This window comes from Thermobia domestica, chromosome 10 (genome assembly GCF_964235325.1).
Source record: "Thermobia domestica chromosome 10, izTheDome1.hap1.1, whole genome shotgun sequence".
NCBI lineage: Eukaryota > Metazoa > Arthropoda > Insecta > Zygentoma > Lepismatidae > Thermobia > Thermobia domestica.
Window position 1 is genome coordinate 16,780,425 of NC_137463.1, and position 23,064 is coordinate 16,803,488.

At 36.4% G+C, this 23,064-nt stretch overlaps 1 protein-coding gene across 3 annotated transcripts in view; it reads left to right on the forward strand.

The window, feature by feature from the left end:
* Klp67A (Kinesin-like protein at 67A) overlaps positions 1-23,064 on the forward strand; it is an 89,650-nt gene that overhangs the window by 36,488 nt on the left and 30,098 nt on the right. For all 3 annotated transcript variants that reach the window (XM_081727782.1, XM_081727780.1, XM_081727781.1), the window contains exon 10: positions 1,527-1,700. In XM_081727782.1, coding sequence (XP_081583908.1) covers positions 1,527-1,700 — 174 coding nt within the window. The remainder of the gene's footprint in view (positions 1-1,526; positions 1,701-23,064) is intronic.

The window sequence follows — 23,064 nt, forward strand, 5'->3', positions numbered from 1 at the left end:
TGCACAAAAAGATTATGTTCACTGACGAAAAGGTGTTCACAATTGAGCAGCCCTACAACGCCCAAAATGACCGTGTGTATGCCACGTCATGTACTGCAGCTGCTGAGGCAGCTCCAATGGTTCAGAGGACACATCATCCTGCTTCAGTGATGGTTTGGTGGGGAGTGAGCTACTCAGGCACAACCCAGCTGCATTTTTGCGAACAAGGTGTTAAAACATCTGTTAAGGTGTACCCGGACACAGTGCTAATACCTGTAGTGAAACCACTGTCTGCTACCATGTTCCCTGGAGAAAAGAGGACCTTCCAGCAAGATTCCACTCCAGGCCACAAAGCGAAAACAACCCAGGACTGTCTGGCACGGAACGTCCCCGATTTCATTTCTAACGTTGATTGGCCTTCTAGCAGCCTAGACCTTAACCCGTTGGACTACAAACTTTGGGCAGTCCTTCAGGCAAAGGTCTGCCATAAACGGCATCCATTTGTCGACAGTCTGGAACAATCCTTGACCCGAGCAGTAAACAATTTTCAAATGGACGTGGTGCGTAATGCCGTTGACCAGTGGCCGAACAGACTTCGTGCCTGCGTCAAGGCCAAGGGGAAATATTTCGAAAAACTATTCCTGCGACAAGTGTACAACATATCAATGTAAAACATGACCAAAATGAATTGCCTTGGTGTTAATACTCTCTGTATTATTCACATTCAAACTTGTGACAGTATTTATAATATAACCAGGTATATAAACGATCGAGAATGATCGATATTAGTATCGAATACATAGTTTTTCGGGTCACTGAGATGAACAGTAATACTTCCAATGCCGTATAAATGCAAATTTAGAACCGCAACTTGGGAAGGTATATATATATAATCATCGATATTAGTGTCGAATCCATAGTTTTCGAGGTAACTGAGACGAACAGTGACACTTGCGATGCCGTTTAAATCCAAATTCAGCTTCCAGTACTCCCAAGGGAAGGGGAGGTGACATGTAAAAATAATTAAAAAATGACCGATCTTACTATCGAATTCATAGTTTTTGGGGTTCCGAAGTTGATTGATGACAGTTTTGGTGCCCTTTATGTCCAAAATGAAACGTATTCTTCCCGTGTGAAGAACGTGCATTGTGCTAGTATATAATATGTTAGACGTGTGCTAGAATTTAAGGATCAAGAAAATATAACGAAGTAACGTGTGAATTCTTGAAAAATAGGATAAATAAAAGAATGGTAGGCTAGATTTGTTCTCGGATTACCTTTTTAGCAAAATTGAAAAGTGAGTATGTGGTAATCGATGATGTTTGATGATAAGAGAATTATTGGAATAATTTCCGTGTGAAACTCGAAAACATTAAACCTAATTTCCAGGTATATCAAAAATTTGGATAAAATATCTACGGCGAATAATTCTCAAGAAAGATTTTCGAAGTACTTAATTTGTTTAATCGCCTTTTTCTATAGTTTTTGATTACGTTTATATGTTCATCACAGTTTCCATTCTCATTTTTGTTTGTTTTTCTGTTAAGGACAAGGATGTAGATTTTCAAATGTCTCATCTTCGGAGTGTTGCAGAAATACAGCATCAAGAACTTATACGAAGAGAAAAACTAATTGAAGAACTCTGCCGTACTCTTAGCCAGTATTATGTCCTTTTGGAAGGTCATAAAGTTACCACTTCTACAATACATGAGCGATATGAGGTAAGATTATTTTTGGTTGTAACTAGCATATTAGTAAAATGGTTACGATTCCTCTCTTTAAGCTCGGAAACGGAACACACAATTACCCAATGTGTAGTTCACTAGCTCTTGGAAGATGTAAACTGCCTTAGTTTACGTATATTTTATTAGATTAGGAAAATAAGTACATCTGTATAGGACAGTTTATACCCATTTTCAATTTGAAGAAATAAAGGAGAGGAGAGTATTGGAATTTTCTTGTCATTCACTACTATTTACACCGAAAATAAAGTACCAATCTTCAACCCACATTTTAATCTAGCACTTCTAGTCCGGGGGCATTAAACCCATTAAAATACCCGTACCGGCAGATGTTAGAGGTATTTTTAAAATTCAGTAACTTCTCTCTTATTAGGCATAACGGAATAATTTTTCAGAATAGCAAAATAAAGGATCAGATTATGACCAGAAAAGAATATCAAGTACACACTTTATTGAGAGTGTTGTCAATTTATGGTAATTTTTCGGGCATGTGAAAATGTGAAAACTCAGCTAATCAATCATACACACACACACACACACACACACACATACATACACACACACATACATACACACACACATACATACATACATACATATATATATACACAACAAACATCCACACATTATTTATATTAAATAATTTACATTCTTTCTTAATAATAATATAAAAATTAGCACGTAATATTTTCTTAATATGACGCAACATCCACCGTAAAATCGCAATAACTAGCGTTTGTGTTCCATGCTTCGAAGCATTAGCCTGGACAAAGAGCAGTGCTACCCTGTAGTAACCCTTTCTTTCTGAACACACACGAACATCTTTTGTCCTACAATATTTCCACCCGGTTCCTTCGATGGCACGGGAAATGAGTTCGTCCATGTAATCTGCCTGTATTAGAACATCGTGATTTTTCTGTGGTGTCGATGCATACATAAAAATGTTTGTAAAGTCAGCTTCTTCGGCTTCGTTCACACGTTGAGAGAGAAACACTTTATCCCTGTACCATTTCAAGAACAAAGAGAATAAATTTCTTAGCTGTGTCTGACGTTCCTCCTGTCTGCGTCAATTTAAAAGAAAGAAAGAAAAAAATAATCAAATTTCTCATTTCCTTTGTATTACGTAAAGGTGATAAAATCTACTGGAAGCCTTCGAAATATGGGTGTGGAGAAGAATGGAAAGAATTAGTGGGTCGAGCGGAAAACGAATGAGAGAGTGTTAGTAATGATGGGTGAGAAAAGAACACTTTTAGGTATTATTAGTAAGAGGAAGAGAAACTGGTTGGGACATTGCCTAAGAAGAGATTGTATCATGAGGGACGTCCTAGAGGGTATGGTGGCGGGAAAGAGAGGGAGTGGGTGAAGGAGACTACAATTAATGGACGATATAAAAACAGAAAGATCATACGCGAAGACGAAGAAGTTAGCGGAGAACCGTGGAACATGGAAGCTTCTCAGCTGCGACAAGTGACCTGCCAATAAAGGCAGAATACATATGACGATGATCATTTCCTTTAGCAGTCAGGAGTGATATATGACCCCTATCATCTTTACATGTCGAAATAATTGTCAGCACCTGTGATTTAAAAATCTTCGCTGTTGTGTTTGTTTATGCTCCGTGCGATTTAAAGTCCACACGTGGCAATGGCACAGCATTCATTATAAGATACTTTCCGGACTGAAGCCGATAATATGCCATTCATTATATAATGCATTTCAGATTGAAAGTGCCAGAGGAAGATTATGCATTAAAAAAAAATGAACGAGAACTGTAACATTCAAAAACATCGAACCTGTTAAAGCCATTTCTAAATTGAAAAGATACAATTGTGTATCAGTTTTTACATAAGAATGGAAGTTCTTGTATTGTACAGAGTTCACACTTACCTGGGAACTCACGGAAATTCAAATAAGCCAGGAAGATTGCTATATTTCACAGAAGAGTGAGAAATATTGCAATCAGATTTCAGGAAAATATTCTGAACGTTTTTATTACTCAAGCGATGTTAGCAAGATAACTGCTTACAGAGGATTTAAAAAACACCTTAAAGAATCTGTGAAGATTCTAAAAGGTGATGATAAAAGACTGTAAAAAGAAATTATCGTTTGAAATAAAGAGGCTTGAGGAACATCAAAAGGTATTAAAATTCATCAAGATTTGAAAGAACATCAAATTAAATAAAAAGAAAAAATTGATGGTTGGTTGTAGCAAGAAATAAGCCAAATTATGATGTATATACAGTGTGGTCTATAAGTCCCCGGACTATGACCATTGGAAGAAAAATAAGACTAGTATCATTTTTTCTTTTTTTAATACTTTACCTTACTTTACTTTATTTATTCAAAATATTCTCCATTTGAAGCGATGCACTGCTGAACATGTAATTCGAACTTCTTCATTGCCTTGAGAAACTCGCTGGAATCCTGCTCGGCTAGTCGGTCATAACTTTTTGAATCGCTGTAGTGGTATCGAATTTTTCACTCTTTAGTAGCAACTTCACCTTGGGAAGGGAAAATAATCGGGCTGAGACTGGTCTTGAGAGTAAAAAGGATGGTACAAAGTTTCAATTTGTTTTTGAGCCAGAAACTGCGGAATAAATCTTGCACACACTTTTCGTTTTCAGTTAAAATTCGTAGAAGTACAATTTTCGGTATATTAAGTGTATCTGCTATTAACCCAGGCATTATTTTGCGATTTTCTTTGACCATTTTGACGATGGCCACGATACTGTCATCGGCTCGGGTTGTTGTGGATTGACCACTGCGCTTATCGTCCTTCACTGACTCCCACCCTCTCGAAACCGTTTGTGCCAGTCAAAAATGGTTGTTCGGCTTAATGCTGCATCACCATAAGCTTTCTGAATCATTTTGAGCGTGTGCGTTGTAGACATATCAGCTTTACAGCAGAATTTGTTCGTCCTTCTCATCCATTTCACACTTTGGCACAGAGTAACAACAGCTGTGTAAATCACACGTCTTGTCTTCCAAACTACTGCAATTACCCTAACGCGAATTTGCACTCTTGTTAACTAGAGCTAGTACTAAGTGATTCGATCGCTATCCCACAAATAGTGTTGGTGGGAAAGCGGTTTAAAAAAAAATGTCCGGGAACTTGTGGACTACACTGTGTATGATTACTTGTTTATGTTTGAATGTATTTAGAATGCCGAGATATTACGTTAATGCTTAATTATTATTTGGTCTAATCTTTTATTGTTTCCAAATACAGAAAGTATGAACTGGACAGGAAATATTTATAGTAAAAAAGGTAAGCTTCTACTATATTTAAAAAATAAAAAAGAGAGCTTTGGACGGCTATGGGAATGATGAAGACCGAATAACAAGATTTTTTTTTTTCAATACCTAGCCATAAATGATCACGGTCAAGGAAAATTTATTTATTTTAGTCATAAATGTTTAGATTCAATGTGAACCGTGCTATATCTGAATGTTCAGTGTCCACTTGAACTTAAGACAACGTAGCTGATATAACAGAGATCCCTCGGAGAGTCGTATATTCCACTCTGAAATTCAAAGTGTGTATTGTGGTTTGTTACTATTTTCTGCTTTGATAAATACCAGTCAAGCCTAATTCTAAAATTTTCTTGGGCCGCAGAGAACTAAGACAAAATATTGGCCTTGTGAATATTAGCACTAATATGTAGAACACTTAGACCAAGTAAAACAATGTTACATGTTTCACTGTTTTAAATGTTTCCATTTACAGTAGAAGCTACTGTTCTGTCGTATAAACTAATTATAAGAAAGCCTAACCTGGTTTAACGAATTTTGTTCAGATAGTGGAATACATTTTAAAGTTTATATATTTAAAATATAAACAAACCTGATTTATTTTATTTCCTTTTTTAAATTTTAACCCTATATTGTTCTTTTTTTTTTTTGTGTTTGAAACTTTATTAGAATATTTTTTCCATTATAAATTATTAACAATATACGAAAGAAATAACAATCAAACTGAGTAAATTTCAAACCAGAATACATGAGAAGCTTATGGACCTATATGACAAAGAAATACAAATGAAATTATAACAAACTGTATATGAAAACAAAATTATCAGGAAATGTAGCCTACATGTTGCGCAAACGACAAACAATAAAAATGGCACATTTATTAAATAAATTTATGAAACAATTAAGAAAAAATAACTAAGTCAACAGGAAACATATTTCGATAGTCGAACCAAAGGAAGGGGTAGAAAACCACCTATCAACGGTATCACATCCAGTGCCACTGCCTGCCTTTCCACGCCATCCAATGACACCACACCCTACTTGCATAGCACGTCGTCCAGTTGTACAAATGTTCAGTATTGTCCTCTGTGTTAGAGAAGAAATATCTCATCTAGTTCTTTTCCATGTGGTAAGGTGCCAAGAATCGACGACACGTTGCCACGTTGGATAGCAATAGATATGCGTTGTATTAAGAAAGATGTTGAACGAATATCTCCAGTAACGATAGAAATGCGTCTGCCTACTTCTCTAATAAAATCAAGGCTTGCAGATCCCCAAGCACCACTAGTCTCGATGGCAATTGGAGCAAAAATAAATTTATCAAGGAGGCTGTTATATTTCCTTTGCTTTTCTACTTCTCTACGACTAGCAACAGCCCCAGCATTCATAACAGCTAAAGGGAGACTTGAATGGGCAAATGTATCTGAACACGTAAAGTCCCAAACTAGTGATTTGCCTTTCAACCAAGGAACTAATGTCATGCCATCAGGTCGTTTACCATCTGAACGACAACATCCTGAAGGTTCACGTATTGAAGGAATTCCAGCTGTGGTAAGGGCTCGTAAAATGATATCATTCACAGAGGAGTGTCTAGCGTGTCTACCCATGCTCTTCATGCATGACAGGCCATGCAGGCCACGTTGGTTAACTTGATCCCCGCAAGCTGGACAGCGATGTGGCTCACAAATATCTGCACCTAATCTTAAGGCGACAGAGATTCGAAATGCCTCATTAGTCATATGAAGACCCAATGGTGGGGAGGGTAATGCATTCAACCATGCCCCAGCATGTAGGGATGAGGCAGCACGAATCCTGGCTTTATCCTCTGGAGCAATAACTGACTGTAAGAGAAGTTCATGAAAATGCGCTGCAATTGGTGTGTACCAAGATGCCTGAGAACCTATTTTGTTAATCTCTGGAAGATCTGTATCTGTTAAATTTTTCCATTTGGTAGAGCCTTCTTGAACTGTGCCATCTGGGTCTAGGTGGTAACCTTGCGGAAGAAGAGCCTCGACTAAACGAAGAGATCCGTGGTAGGATGCTAAAAAGGAAGGAATCGCCATATCCACGGATCGTCGAATACCAAGACCCCCTAATCTCACAGGTAAGGATGCTTGAATCCAAGATTCGTCGCTTAAGGAGCAGTTTAAAATTGACTCCAGACCCATTTTAAGGATATGATCGTATTTCTCCAGTAATGGAGTCTCATTCCAAGAAGGAAAACATCGTAAGAAGTAGTTTAAACGAGGGATCGACAAAGAGGCACGTAGAAGAAAGAAAGCTGCATGGACAGAAATCGAGGCGATTCGAGACAAAAAATATTCTAACTTTGATATTTTGCTTAACAGGACATTTGTAAAAGCTTCCTTTGTGAGAGCGGCGCCTAGAAGACAAGCATCCTGATTAGTTAGGAGACGTATTCGTGGGGCAGTTTCGTCAAATTTTTTAAATAATAGGTCGAACTTGGCTTCGTCTGACCCAAGGAAACCAACTTCACACTTTGAAAAATTTAAATATAGGCCAAGTGCAGATGCCTTCTCATTTATTTGTGCTAGAGTTGAAAGAACTACTTCAGGTTCATCAGCGATAGTTCCATCATCCAAATACCAAATGTTTAATTCAGTGTTGATCGATTTCACTAAGGAATGAATTGCTACCTACCGTTTCCCTTGGGTGCTGGCTCACGAAGAACTCCCTAAGAAAACAGCTGATAACAATCCTGGTCCAGGCTCATACTCTGTTGGGCGCAGATTGATAATGTTGAAATGTAAACAGTGATTTGACATGAGCCACGTTGATGCTTTTGAGACTCAGGTTGTGTTATACTTACTTTTGCGTATGCACACGCATACATACACGTAACTGGCAAGCCGTCTGCTCGCAGGAATCTACATACACATGAATGAAGACGGTGATATTTACTTAGGTAAATTCCTATTTATTGAGTATGGATATATGTGGGTACGGAACAAAAAATATATATATATTCACAACACACAAAATTCTCACTTGGCAGAGCTAAATGCTCAAACAGAAGAAATTGCTCTACGGCAACCAAATGAGCAAAATGAAGAATAAACTTTTAACACTGCATGGTAAATGTAAATATGCACACACTCTATATGAACACTAGAAACATAGCCCTTGTTTGAATATCACTAGCACTATATATTCACTCTTCGTATTATGCTAAGATTTTCACTATGTGATAATGACGAGGGAAAAAGGGGGAATACTGCTGATTGAGGTATCTTGATTCCTAAAAGACGTTACATCTCCAGAAGGTATTTATCTTGTTTCACATCCTATATGTATATTAATGTAGCCCTGAAAATTCTTTATACTATCCTTCTATGTGATGTCTCGCACTGCCCTTTTCTCCAGCAAACTTTTCCACACTCTTGCTACAACGGATTCTCCTTGCTAACTTCCCTCTTCTGCTCACACACTTGGGAATAACCCGTTTCGATAAATCAGGGTTGACAATGCACTATGTAGAATAATAAAGGGAATGCTAATGTTTGCCGCATTCATAGACATTGCCAATGTGTCGATTTATAATAAAGAATACTGGCAACATTTGATTTGATCCCGTGGGAAAGAAGCTTTGAAATAATAGTTGAAAAAGTGTAGCAGTCTTAACTAATAAATTCTTCCCATGGTTATAGATCTTTATGCACTGCTGTTATAGGTAAAATTGTTCAGTGGAAAGAAGCGAACAATGGTAACGGTGTGTATGAGTCATCCCACCTACGACTCCTGCAAGATAGGAACGTTTGTTCTCACGGCAGGACGGATGACGTAATGCGAAAGCATGAGAACACGATAAACACAATATCATTCACACACAATATCAACTTCGTATCCAAAAATATTCCCAATGTTAATAAATGTAATTAAGAAAAACGTATATGCAAAACAGTCATGGTGACGAAGACTATAAGTTGGAAACTATTTTACAGAAAGAAAAAAATAAGTTTGCTACGACGAAATACTCCGTTGAGACGATGAGCGTTGCATTGGAAAACAACAACTTCTTTGTTCTATCGTGAGAAGCGATAAGAACGACTGAAGAACACCTGCATACACAGAACGAGTTGAAATTCTCACCAAAAGAGAAATAGCTTTTAGTTGAGTAAAATAATAATTTCGTTGCATGAATAAAAGTTAAAAAGAAATACACTGGTCGTCCAAAAACATAGTTTTGTGGCCGGGCAGACGGTCACAACTTGGCGATCCGCAAGGGAACAACACATTACGAGTTAGCAAAGTAATGTGTTGAGAATCCTGGGTAAACACATATGGGAAAACAAGTTTGGAGGTTGTGGCTTCTTTTCCAAAATACGGAGTTGGCAACACTGTTCTTGGTTCACTTGGTATGGGGGGTTATGGGGGAAAACACTGGTAACACTGTTTTCGATGAATACTATTCGCAGTGAATAACGAAAATAATATTGATTTCTCACTATGAATCACTAGGGCTATTTATTTCGTTTAGAACACTGTTGATCCAGATGCATGACTATCAGTTGATTCCAGATTCCATGAGATGTTCCTGAAAATTCCATATCCAGATGTCTTCTTTCTTCTTTCTTCTTTCTTCTGCGAGGGGAGTTCCAATCGGCGAAATCCAGTCTTCTTGACAATTGGGATTATGGGGTGCGAAGACAATTATAGCACATAAGTGAAAATCTTTTTTTTTTTTTTTTTTTTTTTTTTTTTTTTTCAACACTGAGAATAAATATTCTCGCTTCACGGTGAACATTTGCTTTAAAATATGCTTTGGTATATTCACTATTTGTTTGTGATGCGTATAACACTTTGGGCTAAACTGATTACGTGAAAACGAACACGTGGTTTCACCTGTATGTGTGAAAATGTTTATAGGGCTATATAGTTTTGTTTCTATTTATTTATTTTTATATATATATTTAGTTCGTCAGTTTTTTTTTTCAAAAGTATTCATGCTTGAATAGTTAAAATATTTAAATAAAAACTGACAAGCATAGATAAAATGTAATGATAGAAAACGCTAAATATTTTCAAAATACTGGAATATATCGAGTGAATATGTTAACTTCAAAGAGAATAAAAAAAATCGATTTATTAATCTGATTGTGAATAATCATGAAAATATAGGTTAATTCACCTGTACACGGATGTTAAATCATAACAATCCTAAAAGTTCAGACGAATAAATATTCGTGAGATAATTTTGTGTGAACTGTGAGGGCACAAAATCTTGCATACTAATGAACAAAAAATTTAAATTCCCAAAATATGGGTAAGACACACATATATATACCTTCAACAAAGAAGAATTCTTTTGAAAAACATTTACGAGTTATTTCTTCATCCAAGTGTATCCAAAACACTCTACGAGTTCGCATGCCAGTACGTATATATCTCGTTGAATCGTTTTAACTAATCTCATCCATTAACTGATGAAGATGCCAGGTTCCATCTAAACAGTTCGTTAGTCTTATTAAGGTAAACTAGTTAACCATTATCGAAAAATACATATAAAAGAATATTCATTAGTCTTTATGTGGTAGTGAGACGTTACACAAGACGTCAGTAGAACATAATCATGTTCGAAACAAAATATAAGAGTGTAAAGGAATAGTGATCTTGAATACTTCCAAGGAAATTCTTGAAGTCCAACCCCTAATGCTTATAATAGGATAATGAAATTTTGTTAACACAAAATCAACAATGCATGACAACAATATATAAGCATATTATAAATGCAATCATCTCTCATGATGCAAAATTCCCTCGTAAACAAACGCCTAGCCTGGGCGTAATGGATGCTCATCGGCACTTCCATAATGTCCACAAAGTCTGCAATAGTATACTTCAACATGTTCATCAATGACACATGTATATTTATCGTAACATTCACATTCGCCATCTCGAATTGTGATTTAACTAACGTATGCCTAAAACAAAATCCTATTAGCAATTCATTGTATAGAAGTACAATAACAAGTAATTCCTGAGGATATCAAGATAAAGACACAAGATGTAAACGTTCCTGAAATAATCATTATCGATGAAAATAGTACGCTGTAAGTCGAAACATTGAAATAAGATAAAGACTTTAATAATGTTTCTCGAATAAATTTTTTAACTTTTCAGCTGTAAATCCAAATAAATGGTTAACAACAAGAATATTAACGTGAATATTATTTCACCTAGATAGATTTTAAATTTTGGCACCGACAAAATTAATGGAAACTAGTTGGCATGGTATGAGTGATTAGTTCTTCAAATTGTATGCGTTCTTGTTCCACTAAATAGACAGAAGTTACGATTACTGAAATGCAATAAAAGAAATATTTGAAATATATCACAATACATGCTAACATAATCTTAAAATACATAAGACAAAATATCATACACGAATATTTCACAAAATCAAAATATCAGTTACACAAAAATACTTCAGATTCTTCGTGGAAATCTGTTGAAATATGAAAATAGCATCAATAAGTATGGTAAATTCACAAATATTGAAATATTCATCAAGCATAAAATACATTATAATAATAATACAATGAAACATCATTAAATTTTAATATTCAATATACACAGAAACATATGTCTAAAATACAGAATACGAATACACAGATTACAACGAAATCTCAATGTGTGCATCAAGGAAGAAGAAAATTTCCAATAATTACCGAGTGATGGGTTAATTACTGGGGTGTCCAAGTATTTCATGGTTCACCACGCCATGTCTACCTAGAATGTAGCTTGGAAAATAAATTTAATCATCCCTTATTAATGTACCCTAAAATTCCTTCCCGAAGAATCGGTCGTATCAAGATGCTAAAGAAGCAAAAAGAAATGTTAATAAGAAACCCAAATAGATTGGTTAGATTCCAAAAGAAATGTTTAGTTACGGTGAATACCGCAACCGAAGGATACGACCACACGTCTTGAATACATATCTTCTTGTGTTTCCTATGACAAAGAAAAAGCTACGTAAAATCTTAATGTAAAACATCTTAAAACTAAATAGTCTACATTGTTTGACATATCTCGATATAAAATATCAACGTACCATATTAGACACATTTGTACCATATTCCGCAAACACGCTTAATCATATTAAAAGTCAAAAACTTTAATAAAAGTCTGCTGAATCTAGCTTTTTTTTTTTTTTTTTCAAAATAGCCCTCTTCTCAATAGAAGTCCTTCAGTCAAGTTCGGAACGATCAGTTTGACAAATGAAGGTTGCCAGTAAGAAGTGTTGAAATAATATTTCAACAAAGGATCTCCTAAATATAAAGATAACAAACGGGTAGATGTTAAATTATTGGTATGAACTTGCTTTACTTGGGAATCATCTTTCGGATTACCATTCACACCTTCCTCTTCTGTTTCCTCATTGAGTTTAGATAAATGAAATTTCCCACTAGGAGTAAGCGAAGTAAGATTATTGGAAGTGTCAGGTGTTACTAAATTTAAATCTTGTAAAATGTGTTCTGGGAGTTGCCTTTGTGCCAAAGTTAACCAAATTTTTCGGGTTTCAGGCGTCGGGTTCCAAAGTTTTGTCCTGTCCATTGAGTGCAAACCTATATATTCACCTGTCGTGGGATCGATAAGTTCGACAACACGATTATCAAGGGCTTTTACACAAAGAAAAGGTCCCCTGTAAATGTCGAAAAACTTGGAGATTTCTCTTTTTAGTAGATTACTAATGTTTCGTTGTCTTAAAAAGACTAAGTCACCTTGTACCACTAGGCGACGTCGTTGTTGGGTTTGATTCCATCGCTTGTTTCTCTTCTCGATAGTCGATTTTCTGCGGTGGTCTGCCATGAGGAGTTTGTTTGACCAATCAATGCCATCTTCTTCATCAAAATCTTCAGAAATCTGTAGGCCGAAATGTTTGAAAATAGGACGCGAAAAATGAATATTAAGGTGTATGCTCGCAGGAGAAACTCCGAGGCTCTCTGTAATAGAGTAATTATGTAACAAAACTGCCTGGGTTAAGTTCTCAGCCCATTGCTGATGTGACTGACTGCACAACAACCTAAGAGTACAAAGAATTTCTTTATTAGACCGTTCTGTAATATTAGCTTGGGCGTGATAAGGTGTGGTGTGATGTACTTTGATATTGTATTCCTGCATCTTCGATAAAAATTTCTTACTGTGAAATACTGGAGCGTTGTCAGTGAGGACAGCTTCCACTAGACCTAAGTGATGCATATAGATATCAAATAAGCATTTAAGAACTGCAGTAGCTGTGGCAGATTTCAAAGGATAAGCTGTACAGTATTTAGTGAATACGTCTACTGTAACCAATGCAAAACGAGCGCCACCTTTTCCTGTGGGGTAGGGTCCTAGGAAATCTAAAGCTAACAATGCCCTAGGATGTAAGTAAGCATTAGTAGACAATAAACGTGCAGGTGGATGTTGATCCGGTTTAAACTGCATGCACTTGATGCAATCCCTGACGTGTTTCTTCACATCAGACCTCATCTTTCTCCAGTAAAATGACTTCGAAATAATTCTCACTGTTTTATCAGTACCTGGGTGATGAAATTGATCATGATAAGCAACTATTACTTTCTCCACTAAAGATCTAGGGATACAAATTTTCCATGAATCAGGGAAATGAAAATCTCTGTACAATAAAATGTTATTATCTAACTTAAAGAATTTTGACCAGTTTCTGGAATTTCGAGGTAACTCCTCCATTACTTCACCTTCTAGAAAAGAAATAATAGGTAAATATTCAAAATCTTCGCGTTGTAAACGGCGAAGTTCTTCAGGTGATACCTTAAGGATTTCATCTTGAATGACCTGTAAAGAATGAACACGTTTGGTGGGTAGATCTGTAGAAGGAAATAAACGTGAAAGTGCATCTGCACACAAATTGTCGGAGCCTTTCTGGTAACGAATCTCATAATCCAACTGCTGTAATTCAATACTCCACCTTAAAAGACGGGTGTTCCAAGGTTTAGCTTTGTCCAACCAGCTGAGGTTTTTGTGGTCTGTAATGAAAATGACATGATGACCAATTAATAGTTGACGCCATTTTCGAACAGCAAAGATGATCGCCAAACATTCTAACTCGCTCACGCTGTATCGGGATTCTGGTGACGTCAGAGTCCTACTAATAAATTGGATTACTTTTTTCTTATCTCCTACATATTGATAAAGGACTGCGCTAATTCCGAGCCGAGAGGCATCTGATTCAATATAGTAGGGTAGGTCAAGATCTGGATGTGATAAAAGAACATCTTTACATATATCGGATTTAATTTGCTGAAAAGCATTTTCGTGGGCATCCTCCCAACGCCATTTCTTACCTTTTTTAAGAAGTTCGAAGAGTGGTTTCATTTTCTCTGAAAAATGGGGAACAAAAGAACGAGACCAATTGAAAAGTCCTATAACAGATTGTAAAGATTTTATGTTAGTAGGTCGGGGTAGGTTGCGTACAGCTTCCACACTTTTGGGATCCTTTTTAATGCCTTCAGAGGTAATGAGAAAACCTAAGAAAGGAATAGTGTCCGTACAAAATAAACATTTCTCAATGTTGAGAGTAAGATTAAATTCTCTAAATTTCTGAAAAATTTGTTTTAACAACTGAAGATGTTCTTCGAAAGTGTCAGTAAAACACGCAAGGTCGTCGATGTACCTTAATATTTTAGCGTGTAGTTCGGGTCCTAATACTCTCTGTAACATACTATTCAATACGCTACTACCATTTTTATATCCAAAACATGTAACACGATACTGATAATGTTGGCCTTCAAAATTGAATGCGGTGTATTCCTGTGATTTGGGAGTGAGTAACGCTTGATTATAACTGCTCACTAAATCAAGAGAGCTTAAGAATGGTTTACACCTCACCTTCAGCAACAGGTCCTGTATACCTTCTGATTTAGTTTGTCGTAATTCGATATATTTATTCGGCAAACGCAGGTCGACACATACTCTCGGTTTGCCATTTTTCTTAGGTACAACTAAGATGGGGTTGCTGTGGATAGAATTGGAGTGGCAAATTAACCCTAGCTCTAATAATTTATTAATCTCTTCTCGAACATCAGGTAAATACTTATGTGGGATAGCGTACTGTTTTCGAACCAACGGTTTGTCAGTCTTGACTTCCATTTCATAAACAAAATCCTTGCAAAGTCCAGGATAGTTGGTAAAAATATCCCTATATTCGGATAAAAGAAAACGTAATTGTTTCTTTTGTTGTGATGTAAGGTTGTGGGTTCGATTCACAGCATCTCGAATTTGTTCATCTGTAGCTTGTTGCCTGACGAATGTGGACGCTGAGATCGAAAAGTTTTTGTCGGCAATACCACCTTCTTCGTCATCTGAAATTTCCTCTACTTCGTGCTGGTCAGGTAAAAGGTCGACAAAAGTTTTTAAGTTGTTGTACTCCATAGAAATAGTACCCTGAGATAAATCTATTTTACTACTTAGAGCTGTAAGAGCATCTAATCCTAGAATAAGGTCTTGGTTTAGTGATTCGGTAACATAGACTTTCAAATAAATGGAAATGTTATCAATTTGTACTGTAATTAACGTATAGCCTCTTACTTTTCTTTTCACAGACCCACTAAAATCGACTAGGAAAATGTCATCGGCTGGAGTTAGCTTTGGTGCCGTGACGTCAGCACTTATACGCTTCCAAAGAGCCAAAGATAAAAGAGAGAGATCCGAACCTGTATCGCATAAGCATTCTACATCTGTATTACAAACTTTTACTTTAATTTTTGAGGAAATCTGAGTTGACTTAGAATTAACATAGTGGTCTATACTATCGGTGTCCGATTCACAATCACTTCTGGCTAAATTTGGGTCTTTACAGTTACATATGTGCGTATGAGTTACATAAAAATATTTATTTGGGCCTTCCGTAAAATGATTAACATTGGCTGATACTCGACCCCTAGTACAGCCTTTTAGCGGTTTCCCTGAGAATCAGAGTCTCGTTCGTTACGATGATTTGACCTTTTATAATCATGTTCATTATTCCTATCCTGCTTATCATTATTACGAGCGTAAAATGGTTTATTACCTCTACCTTTCTTATTTCGGTTGTCATTTCTTCGATCTTTGGAATTACCATTACGTGGTTGTGGTCGTTTATTGTAATTGTGGGGGTTACGATTCCGATTTTGCTCGTGTTTAGTGTTCTGATTACGAGAACGTGGTCGTCGATCGTTGTTGTCACGATCATTTGCATGTCCCCTGTTCCAATTACCGTTTCTTTGTGCCTTGGTATTATTAACTTTCTGATTGTAATGCCTATTCTGATTATTGTTACCATAACCGAAAGATCTCTGATAATTCTGAGAAGTTTGCTTCTGTCTATTGTTAGAATTGTTACCCTGTGAATGTTTTTCCTCTCTAGTTTGTTGGAAATACAATGTTTCTAATTTCTGAATAGACGCTAAAAATTCCCTAATATTAGTGCAAGAATGTAAATAAAGTTCCGTACGAAATCTCTGAGGTAACATATGTATAATGTCTGTTAATATCAAATTCTCTGGTAATTGCGGTGTCAGTTCTCTAAGTTTATTAAACTGATCTAAAGCAAAAGCATGTACCGAATCATGGGTCTTGGGATTGAATCGAGTTGCTTTACAAGCTGACAGCCTGTGCTGTATCGTCGCGTCTCCAGCGAAAGATTCGACTAGCGCCTTTTTAACTTCTTCTAAAGTTTTAAATTCCTCATTACGTGTGTAGTACCAGCTTAAGGCTACACCCTCCAATACATGAGGTATGGCTTGTACTAAGGCTTTTTCTGACAATTTTGCAACTTCCGCGGCTAATGCTAACTTACGCAAATATGTGTGCACTGACTCAGTAGCCGGATCACCTTTAAACTTAGGTAAATACGCAATAATTTTCGGTGTAAGATGGTCTTTTAATTTACTAGTTTCTACTTCCCTATGTCTAGTTTCACGATTATTACGTCTAAAATTTCTATTAGTAATGAGCTTAACATGAGTTTCGTCACTACTGCTAACTTCACTATGTTCGGTGTAAGCTGAATCACTGTTAGGTTGGTATCCAGTTCTAACATGAATGTCACTATCGATATTAGGTTCCGATTCCCGTGATTTGTTTTCGATTCTTTCTACTTTTTGGTATACTAACGCCAAATCGTGCCTAATTTCTCCTATTTCACGATGTGCTGTTTTAATTTCAGCGTTGTTCTCGAAAGTCTGTTCATTTTTAACTTTAACGTGATAATCTAACTGTCTGATCTCTTGGTAACACATCTGAAGTGACCCTTCGTTCTTTCGAACCTGTTCTTTCAAATCTACGACTTCGTCGTGTATTTCGTCTAAGTGACTTTCCGTTTCTCTGTGCGCTACGAGACAACGTTCTTTATTAGCGTTACAAATGGTGTGATTAGCCTCTATCTGTCCTTGTGTCAATTCTAACCTTTCGGATATACCCATTAAATGATTTGTGTTTTTGGTTACTTTCATTCCCATTGAATGTACGTCGCGGACTATGAGTTCTATGCTATCTCTGTTTTGCTGAATAGCTGTTGTATTATGTTCGATTCCCCTCTGAACTCTTTCAATATTTTGGTCTACTTTGTTCTCTAACGCTTGTATTCTATCAGCTATTTTGGTAGTTCCCTCATCGCATTTAATTTCAACTGCTTCTATTTGTACCTGTAATTTAGCAAGATTTTCTTCCTGTCTATCTAATTTTTCTTCCTGTCTATCTAATTTTTCTTCCTGTCTATCTAATTTTTCTTCCTGTCTATCTAATTTTTCTTCCTGTCTATCTAATTTTTCTTCGGTTTTCTGAAAATGTTCTCTATTTTCAACTTGCATTTGTTCAAGCATCTTAAGTATGTCAACTTGTTGGTAAGCCATGATGAAAATACAATTACTAATCGCAAATAATAAATGTAAATAGAATTCAAATAAAATACATATATTACGGAACACTATATGAGTACGAAAATACTAAATTTTACTATTATTATTTGTATTGGGACAACCTGTAAAAAGAAAATATGATTAGCAAAATTTCCTGTTTCAATATTATTAATACTTATTCATATGTAACTACTGTCTCCATGCACAAATCACTGACGGTCTTGGCTCGTGTCGCTAGTTCGGGCGTCATTAAAATTGCTACCTACCGTTTCCCTTGGGTGCTGGCTCACGAAGAACTCCCTAAGAAAACAGCTGATAACAATCCTGGTCCAGGCTCATACTCTGTTGGGCGCAGATTGATAATGTTGAAATGTAAACAGTGATTTGACATGAGCCACGTTGATGCTTTTGAGACTCAGGTTGTGTTATACTTACTTTTGCGTATGCACACGCATACATACACGTAACTGGCAAGCCGTCTGCTCGCAGGAATCTACATACACATGAATGAAGACGGTGATATTTACTTAGGTAAATTCCTATTTATTGAGTATGGATATATGTGGGTACGGAACAAAAAATATATATATATTCACAACACACAAAATTCTCACTTGGCAGAGCTAAATGCTCAAACAGAAGAAATTGCTCTACGGCAACCAAATGAGCAAAATGAAGAATAAACTTTTAACACTGCATGGTAAATGTAAATATGCACACACTCTATATGAACACTAGAAACATAGCCCTTGTTTGAATATCACTAGCACTATATATTCACTCTTCGTATTATGCTAAGATTTTCACTATGTGATAATGACGAGGGAAAAAGGGGGAATACTGCTGATTGAGGTATCTTGATTCCTAAAAGACGTTACATCTCCAGAAGGTATTTATCTTGTTTCACATCCTATATGTATATTAATGTAGCCCTGAAAATTCTTTATACTATCCTTCTATGTGATGTCTCGCACTGCCCTTTTCTCCAGCAAACTTTTCCACACTCTTGCTACAACGGATTCTCCTTGCTAACTTCCCTCTTCTGCTCACACACTTGGGAATAACCCGTTTCGATAAATCAGGGTTGACAATGCACTATGTAGAATAATAAAGGGAATGCTAATGTTTGCCGCATTCATAGACATTGCCAATGTGTCGATTTATAATAAAGAATACTGGCAACATTTGATTTGATCCCGTGGGAAAGAAGCTTTGAAATAATAGTTGAAAAAGTGTAGCAGTCTTAACTAATAAATTCTTCCCATGGTTATAGATCTTTATGCACTGCTGTTATAGGTAAAATTGTTCAGTGGAAAGAAGCGAACAATGGTAACGGTGTGTATGAGTCATCCCACCTACGACTCCTGCAAGATAGGAACGTTTGTTCTCACGGCAGGACGGATGACGTAATGCGAAAGCATGAGAACACGATAAACACAATATCATTCACACACAATATCAACTTCGTATCCAAAAATATTCCCAATGTTAATAAATGTAATTAAGAAAAACGTATATGCAAAACAGTCATGGTGACGAAGACTATAAGTTGGAAACTATTTTACAGAAAGAAAAAAATAAGTTTGCTACGACGAAATACTCCGTTGAGACGATGAGCGTTGCATTGGAAAACAACAACTTCTTTGTTCTATCGTGAGAAGCGATAAGAACGACTGAAGAACACCTGCATACACAGAACGAGTTGAAATTCTCACCAAAAGAGAAATAGCTTTTAGTTGAGTAAAATAATAATTTCGTTGCATGAATAAAAGTTAAAAAGAAATACACTGGTCGTCCAAAAACATAGTTTTGTGGCCGGGCAGACGGTCACAGAATGGTTATAGCAAAAAGTGCTGGGCCCAGGGGATCGCCTTGTTGTACTCCTCTCTGGGATGAAATAGTGTCTTCACCTAAGAATGGATCTCTGGGTTGAGCGTAACATTGGTAAACATATGGATAGATTGAAGGAAATTCATTCAACACTGTAGTGAGCATGGAGTCCCGGCGAAGCTCGTTAAATGCGTTGCGAAAATCCAGTTTTAAGATAGCCTTAGGAGTATTGTGAATAGAGGAAAAATAAACCCTGGTTGCATGTACAGCTGCTTCGGCTCCGTTGGGAGTACAAACACCAAGTTGATGGGGAGACAAAAAGTTCTTAAAATGCTCCCGTGTTCTGAAGCATATAATTTTTGCTGATATTCTGCGCCAGACATTACCAACGGCAATAGGTCTAATTCCACCAGATTTCTTTCTTAGAGCAGTAAGTTTGGCTCCGAAAAACAATGGCCGAACTTCCAAGGGAACTTTTCCTGAAATAATTAAATTAAACAGATCGCATAATGATTTTAAGAGCTTTTCCTTCGATTCAAGTACTTGACAGGATAGGAGATCTTTGAGAACCGAAGGGCGAAGACCATCGAGACCTCCCGCGCTACCAGATGGAAAAGAATTAATAGCTACCTTAATTTCATTAATTGAAACTCCTTCACAGTTGTTTGAGTCATCTGGAAAATTCGGTAAAGTAAATTCACCAGGATGGGCTGGATGCTTCTCCAATAGCGTCTCAAATACAGAAATGTCGGGGGCTGCAACAGTATCATCTGACATTAGTAGACGGACTGCTCCACGGATGTCACCATCTGCAAGTTTGTTTTCTACAATCTTAAGATTGGAAACATTCTGTTTTGGAAGAGATTTCCTGATCTTTGTTGGATGCCAGGTTAAGGCGTCAATACCTACATCACACCAAAGACGAACTCTTTGTTTTACCCACGAGGTGAGATTTTTTACATTTTCAGATTTTTTGGGAGCAGTTAGTGCAACTAATGGAAATAGTAACATGTTGATCCAATCTCTTTCGTCATTTGAAATGGTTACTTGAAGTAACACATCGGCAAGTGCATCAGCAACTGCAGCTCGAGCACCTCGAGGGACACGTCTTAAAATATGTGTTGAGGATCTTAACGATATTAATATTTTGTCCAAGTTAGACAACGTCAAATCCTGTGTGCCTTTATTGCGGTTAGAGATGTTAGTTCTTTTAGTTTTATAATCAGGATAGCTATTACTATAGATATGACAACAATCTTCGTCCCCATTTATAACCTGATGCTTTTTACCTATGTGTATAGCTAATCCTCTGGAATTCACATAATGTTTTCCACAGTGAGGACATGGTAACACATTCTTAGAGTTAGTAGATAAGCGGCCATTACTAGGCCTGCTAATGTTGGCAACTGAATCAATCTTAGGTATATTACATTCACCTGATTTGGCTGATTCAATCGATGGAACACTTGAACCGTCACTTGATAATTCCATTAGTTCATTCTGTAATATGTTAAAAAATCGATGATATTAATATTTGAAAAATTCTAAATATACGTTTTTAACGAATTTCTGTTGCTGTTTATTTCATTGTTAGAATACTATAACGTTCGATAGTTCTTTCATTTCTTTATAAGAAGATAACCACTAATCCTATTTTTGAACGGATTTCACCATTTTTGTCTAGGAGACGTCGTGCACACACACATGTAACTCAAACATGTCCATCAAAAGTATTTCCTCTCTTTTGACCGAAAACCTTGCAGAGAATATCCTTAGGCTTGTGCACTGATCACAACAATGAAGAACACATTTTATTTCTACTTTTATTTGTTTTTGAATTTTGCTGTTGTAGCTTCGTTTGTTTCGTTTCAACGAGATTTTATTCAGGGGTGGATAACTTAACGTAACTGTAACGTAACGAAAATAGTTCTCTGTAACAAAATTATTGGTTATTTAATGTAGGTAGGTACAAGGTATACCACCAATTTTTGTTACGACACCGTAACGTTATTCGAGCATGTAACGTTATTGTACCGTAACTAATTGAAGGAACAAATCTGTTTCGGGTATTCCTTTCACGCTTGGTGGGAGAAAATCAACAACTGGTACCAGCTGAATGAGATTCTTTCCTCTGCGGGTATCTAATGGAACGAAAATGTGTGGAACAGAAGCTATTTCGTTACAAATACTATTTGCCACATGAGTAACACAGTTGACCAGACAGGTTTGGTAAAGGTATTGTGTTCATCAGTTGCAGATCTTATCAGATCTTTGGAGAGTTCCTCGGACATGGTATCTATTGTATTGTTCTTCAGAGGGTCACATTGAATTTCGTTTTTCAGGTGGTGAAGCAGAATGAATATTTCACTTTCATATGTTGTTATTGCAAATATGAAGTAGACAGGGAGAAAGAAAGAGATCGATTTCTGTGAATATCATAGGAGAAAGTCAGTCACATACAAGGAAAAAGGCAGGTGGAAGGGGATAGCAGGGTCAGGGGGAAGCACAGAGTGAGACAAAAGTAGCAAAGGGGAGGGAAAATAGACAATCTCTTTCATTCTTCATCTTGCTTTTGTTTTCATAGCGCTCTTAGCTGTCCACAACAAGAGTAGGATTAATTTATGTTAGAACTGTTTCATGAATGGTGGGCGCAAGCCTGTGAAAATCATATTATTATTATTATTAAAACAAAGCCCACAAAATAGGTAGGAAATTGTGTGATGCATGGCCACGTCACTGGCTATCAATCTGCATTATTTTTGGAATATTTCACCGTTGTTTGCTGATTCTTAATCCAGGCACATCCCCAATTTGTTCACTATATTGAATCAAACTATATTATTATTATTATTATTATTATTATTATTATTATTATTATTATTATTATTATTATTATTATTATTATTATTATTATTATTATTATTATTATTATTATGTCTAGCGAGCATAGCCTAGTGGCTAGCGTTCTTCTTTCGCAAAAGGGAGATCCTGGGTTCAAAGCATGTGGCCTGCTACCCTGACCGGTTTTACCAGCTTTTTTCGTTGTTCCACAAAGTGAATGTCGGGAGGTTATCTTTAAGGGGATGTTATATCTTTTGCCACTGGTTTCTCAGTCCCCATAAGATAACATGTAAACTTTATTTCATGAATATCTAACGAAATATGGTACGTAACAACTTAAAATTTTTCATACGTATACAGAAAAGCAATAGAAATGAAATGATTGTTTCAATTTCACGCTTACTTACTTACTTTCATTAAGTTACTTTTACTTAATGACGTAGATCAAGAGTAGTGAACTTTTTAAAGTAACATTGTAATGGACTATATATTGAAGGTTGTGTTTTCCAATGTGATCTTCGCGAACAGATGTCCTGTTGACA